Source organism: Sorghum bicolor, chromosome 1 (assembly GCF_000003195.3).
Source record: "Sorghum bicolor cultivar BTx623 chromosome 1, Sorghum_bicolor_NCBIv3, whole genome shotgun sequence".
Lineage (NCBI taxonomy): Eukaryota > Viridiplantae > Streptophyta > Magnoliopsida > Poales > Poaceae > Sorghum > Sorghum bicolor.
The window spans coordinates 26,479,161-26,485,216 of record NC_012870.2 but is presented as its reverse complement, the minus strand read 5'-3'; the positions used below and the strand labels follow the sequence as shown (position 1 = coordinate 26,485,216).

At 47.3% G+C, this 6,056-nt stretch overlaps 1 protein-coding gene across 2 annotated transcripts; it reads right to left on the bottom strand.

Annotated features, from left to right (window-relative positions):
• Window positions 432-5,617, bottom strand: LOC8064914 (3-ketoacyl-CoA synthase 20). 2 transcript variants are annotated; one of them, XM_021458198.1, is made up of 3 exons: window positions 4,750-5,617; window positions 753-1,568; window positions 432-667 (listed from the first exon to the last, which is right to left on the bottom strand). In XM_021458198.1, the coding sequence occupies exons 1-3, from the start codon at window positions 5,488-5,490 to the stop codon at window positions 665-667; spliced, it is 1,560 nt and encodes a 519-aa protein (XP_021313873.1). In that variant the 5' UTR covers window positions 5,491-5,617; the 3' UTR covers window positions 432-664. The 2 variants fall into 2 exon arrangements, with proteins under 2 accessions (XP_021313873.1, XP_002464620.1); XM_002464575.2 differs by having other exon boundaries at window positions 432-1,568; window positions 4,750-5,613.

The window sequence follows — 6,056 nt, the reverse complement described above, 5'->3', positions numbered from 1 at the left end:
ATGCACATAATATATACTTCGAATTAGTTTTCTCTAAATAGTAATAATAATAACAACAACAAAAAACTGTCTAGATTAGCAGCACCTACATACAGGGGCATCCTTGGCTTATTGTTTTTGGTAATTGTAGAGATGAGATACTTAGGGTAATGTACCTACAGGTTAGTACGATCTAATGCCTAGCTATTGTTACCAGCAATGATTGAGTCAACAGTAGGATAATATTTGGGTTTTCAGGAATCATTTTTCTACCGTGTGCCTTCAGAATTAAGGTGATCGAGTACTTCATCAAAAATCAAATATGAGAAAGCTGTGTATCATCGCCTTTTAATAGCTAGGACCACTACATCTCCTCCGCGTTTAATAAGTGCATCATGTGCGCGCGCATGAATCTCCCAATCAACAATCACCAAAGGAGGACAAAAAGAAGATAGATGGATCGACGAAATCAATAATTCTTGGCGCGTGAGTTCATAGAGCTTCTTTACGTACACATGCATGATGCAAAATCATGGCAAACAGTAACGAAATCAAGCCCTAGCTAGTAGCTAAAAAGGCCCAGCTGTCACCATCATCGAGCCTGGCAATAACATTTAATTAATAACGACGCGCTGCTGCTTCTTCTTCTTCTTCTTAAATTATAATATCTTGATCGATTAAGTTACTACTACATGATGATGAGAAATCAATCATGTAATAATAATAATAATAATAATAATAATAGACTTAGATTTTTAACCAAGAGATGAGACCTTGTAGGTTGCGCCGTCAGGGAACGTGTAGGTGGTCTCGTCGATTGGCGACACCTTGGGGACGTGGATCGGGAGCACGTCCATCTCCGGCGTCCACGGGTTTCCCTCCTCGCCGCCGTCGACCGTCCGGAGCGCCTTCCAGACGGCGCTGTTGCACTTGAATCCGGACCCGAACGCGATCTGCCACACCCTGTCCCCCTTCCTGATCCGTCCCTTGGCCTCGCAGTATGCGAGCTCGTACCACAGCGAGCTGCTGGATGTGTTGCCGAAGCGGCAGAGCGTCATCCTGGAGGGCTCCATGTGCCATGCGCTGAGCTTGAGGCTGCGCTCCAGCTCGTCCAGCACGCCGCGGCCGCCGGCGTGGATGCAGAAGTGGTCGAAGGCGAGCTTGAAGTCCGGGAGGTAGGCGCGGACGTTGGCGCGGAAGACGCGGTTGAGGACGACGGTGGCGAGGAACCGGAGCTGCTCGGACATGGGCAGGACGAGGGGGCCCAGCGTGGTGATGTTGGTGCGCAGGGCCTCGCCGGCGACCACCATGAGCTCCTTGGAGAGGGAGACGCCGACGCAGCCGACGTCGTCCTCCTCCTGCGTCACGCAGCCGAAGCTCTGGTCGTGCGCGCCCCGGTGGGTGCGCACCGTGTGGATGAGCTGGTACTTGGCGCGGCGGCGGTCGGCGCCGCGGTTGGAGAGCAGGATGGCGGCGCCGCCCACGCGGAAGAGCGTGTTGGTCACCAGCATCGGCCGGTTGTTGCCCATGTACGCGTTGAGGGTGATGTTCTCCGTGCTCACCACCAGCGCGTACGTGTCCCGGTGCACCTGCATGCATACATGCACACATACATCATACATACGTATGGAAAAACAAGATTTGCACCTAATGTAGTATTTCTATTTTGGCCTTATGGAAAAACAAGATTTGCACGTAATGTAGTATTTCTATTTTGGCCTTGTTTAGTTCACTCTGAAAACCAAAAAGTTTTCAAAATTTCCCGTCACATCAAATCTTGTAGCACATGCATAAAACATTAAATATATATGAAAACAAAAACTAATTACACAGTTTAGCTGTAAATCACGAGACGAATCTTTTGATCCTAGTTAGTCCATGATTAGACGAATCTTTTGATCCTAGTTAGTCCATGATTAGATAATATTTATCACAAACAAATGAAAGTGTTACAGTACCGAAAACTTTTCACTTTTCGGAACTAAACAAGGCCTTTGTAACGAAGGGATTAACCAGAATGACCGTGTGGTCAATGCAAATGGCCCCAGAAGCACAGCAGTGATATACACGTAAGTAAGTATAGCTACTGTAGCTATCAGGCGCAGTGGAGCCAGAGAACCGCACACATGATTACCTGAAGGGCCTGTCGTCCCTTGTCAGACTAACATTTACGAGCTTGTCATTGCACAGATGCATGAATGCATAGACTGATTGATTAATAACCGCGGTAAGAACACCCCAGTATAGTAAAACCTTGTACGTGTGGCCTTGTTTAGTTCCAAAATTTTTTGGAAAATAGACACTGTACCATTTTTGTTTGTATTTGACAAATATTGTCCAATCATGGACTAACTAGGCTTAAAAGATTCATCTCGTCAATTCCGACCAAACTGTGTAATTAATTTTTATTTTCATCTATATTTAATACTCCATACATGCGTCTAAAGATTCGATGCCACGAGAAATCTGAAAAATTTTACAAAAAATTTTTCAGGAACTAAACAAGGCCTAAGTACGGAGCTGGGGCGTCGACCGGGGTCCGGGGGGCCAGCAACAACTGACAAGCTAGGCATTGCTGAAGCAGTATAGGAGTAGTTATTGCTGTCGCGCGCTGCGAGGTGTGGGTGGGAACCGAGTGCCATTTACATGCAAATGCAATGCATGGTTCCGTTTTGACCAGTGCTCCTTCTGCCGTTGGTGCAGACGACGCTCCTAGAAAGCTATCGTATAACTGTACTACATACTGACACCACTAGCATCCATATGGACGACCGAATTGAACCACTCATGCAGTTATTAGTATGCTGGAGTAATAAGGAGTAGGACCGGCACCGGCACATGCATGGCTGTAAAAACTCCATGTATATGTGCCCTCCGTTTACAAACAAATGTATACCCTCCGTTTACAAACAAATGTATATGCGCTGTTAATCTTATGTGTGCTGGTTCTGTGGAGAGTACAAATTACATTGACCCCACTCACATGCATGGAGCCACAAATAGGTATTCTCAGTTCTTTACTTTTCACGCTTTGAAATGTTAACTTTCACATTTCTATAAATAAAACGTGGGCGGTTAAAAACCCCCACGTTAGAACGATGACATTTTTGCTATATGGCATAGTGATCTCTTCAATTTGTTGTGATTTTATTTATTTCTTAATAAAAAAAGTAGCGATCTAGTCGTATACGTATACCTACATATACCAGACCATATGAATCCCCAAACATTGATCATACACAAACGGTGCAATAGTTACTGTGTTTTTGAAAATGAGTTACGTTATAAAAAGTAGTGGTAAAAAGTCATGCTTTGAAGACTGTAAAACATCAATTTCTTGTGAACCGGGGTGGGGTGGGGGGGAGCATGTAACAAGATAAGACCACTCCCAACTAGGCAATGCAACTAACAGTGTAATATATGGAAATAAACAGGAATTGGAACTAGTTTCCCAAGTGCCAATTTGTGCAACCAGATCCAGATGCATATATGCATACTGCAAGTGAGGGCATTGGACCTACGCGTTGCTGCTCTTGTCTGTGCTTTCATGTTACTGCCTTTACTGGCATGATCGTAGTCAGCTACCCTACTAAATTGTGGGTTCAGAAGAAGTAAAGGACCCGACAGCGATCTATCGGTCACCAACAGCGATCCATCCATCGGCCACCATAGATGCCAACACTAGTGTAGTGCACGACATATGTCTTGTACAGTATATATATATATCCATCCATCGGTCGATCATATGCCAATGCAATTAAGGCCTTGTTCAGTTTGCAAAAAATTTTGGCTTCGGGTACTGTAGCACTTCGTTTGTTTGTGACAAATATTGTCCAATCATAGACTAACTAGAGTCAAAAGATTCTTCTCGCGATTTATAGGTAAACTGTGTAATTAGTTTTTATTTTTATCCATATTTAATGCTTCATGCATGTGTCGTAAGATTCGATGTGACCGAAAATCTTGAAAATTTTTGGTAGTTTTTGGAACTACACAAGGCCTAAGAACCTAGCTAGTTTTTTTTTTAACGAAGATGCATGCATGCGTACGTGTTCAATTCTTTGGGAAAATAGGGTAAAATATTATATGTACTTGTTGCCAACCATGTGCACACATAAATTATCTGCAAAACCAGCCTGGAAGCAGAATATCAGTACCACTAGTCATTAAGCGCGGCGAAACCACTGTGCATACATAACTTGAGCAGTGCCTGAATTTCTCATGCACATGCAGGAATAAATTAACGTAATAAACTAAAGCACGTACGCGATGTAGGTTGTGATGAAACTTTTAGTTTGCCAACTTTTCTTTTTTGGTAATTTTGTACTACTGCGTGCTAATAACCATTCAGTCAAGCTATTTATCAAGAGCATGATTATTTTATTTATTAATAGATTCTGATGAAATCTAAATGGAGCGTGAGTTGTGCTTGTACAGCAACAACACCCTGACATGACAGGATCAGAGAGTATTCATTACTGCGTCCGATTAATTACGTACTTATGGCCGGCCTCGGTTGTCGTGCAAGAATCGGGTGGATGCATGCATGCACGGACCATACTACCCTAGCTAGTTAGTGACACTGCCACAGTGGTATAGGCCTTGTTTAGTTTCTCGTTTAAAAGATTTATCGTGTAATTATAGATAAACTATATAATTAGTTATTTTTTTATCTATATTTAACACTTGATTTGATTCGATACGACGAGTAATTTTTTTTAAAAGAAATAATAATCAAGACAGATCTTTTAAGTATAGTTTGGTGGTAACCTGGAGCAGTCGCTTGGCGAGGTCGATGGCGATGATGCCCGCGCTGCACCCCATCCCGCTGAGGTTGTGGCTGACGACGTCGTGGCGCATCCCGTAGCGGTTGACGATGAGCGAGGTGAAGGACGGCGTCGGGCTGAGCAGGCTGGAGTTGAAGATGAGCACGCCGACCTCGGCGGGCGCCACCGCGGCCCTGCGGAGGAGGTCGTCGACGACGCCGAAGATGACGGCGTGCGACTCCTCCCGCGCCGTGCGGAGGCACATGTCGACGGGCACGCTGATGAGCGACGCCGGGAAGTGCGTCCGCTCGCCGAGCCCCGACCGCTCCAGCATCCGCTTCTGGAACGCCATGCTCTCGTCGCTGAACCGCCCGCACCGCCCGAAGTGCGCGATCGTCTTGGCGCGGGACGCCTCGTGCGCCGCGCCGGCCACGTACCCGGACAGGTCCACCAGGTACACCGGCCGCGGGCGGGACACCGCGTACGCCCACGCCGCCGCCGCCGCCGCCCAGCACGCAACCGCCACCGCCGCGGGGCTCAGACCCACCAGATTCTCCATCTCCTTCAGGAGGCTGCTGCCCGGCATCTTCGACGACAGCGGCGGGGCCAGAAAGACGACGACGGCAAGGAGGACGAGCAGCTGGATGACGACGCGGCGGCTCATCACTGCCACCTTGTTCGCCTGCGTCGTCGTCGTCGTCGTCGTCGTTGGCGCAGCAGCACCCAACACCTCCCTGCTACCCATTATATTGTTGCAGTTGCTAGCTTGCAATGGCGCGAGGAAGGACAGGAGACTAGCACGCAGCAAGGCAAGCAATGGCGCGAGATGGATCGATCTGGATGGTCGATGGAGGAGTGCGAGGAATATAGGAGAGCGGATTTATAAGGGCTGAGATGGAGGAGGGGGTTAATGGCAAGCAGCAGCTGGTAGGTGATGGGCCGGGCCGCCGCGGGGTGGGAGTGGGAGAGCCTGGGCAGTGCCAAGCTGCCAGCGCAATAACTGCGGCGAGGCATGTAGAGTACTACGTAGCCATGAACAGTAGAGCATGCTTGTGCATGCATGGCTGTAGTGTAGTGTATATACCTTGAGCACCCACTACCCCATACCATGTGTGGTGTGTAGTATTGCGCTGGTATTGCAGTTGCAAGGAGAGGGAGGGAGAGATGGAAGACGACGACTCATGCTCCGTACTAGTAGTAGCCTAGCCTAGTAGGTGGCAGTGAATTCAGGGCGATTAGGAACAAAAATTTTTTACTGTCACATCGGATGTGTCGGAAGGATGTCGGAAGGGGTTTTTAGAAACTAATAAA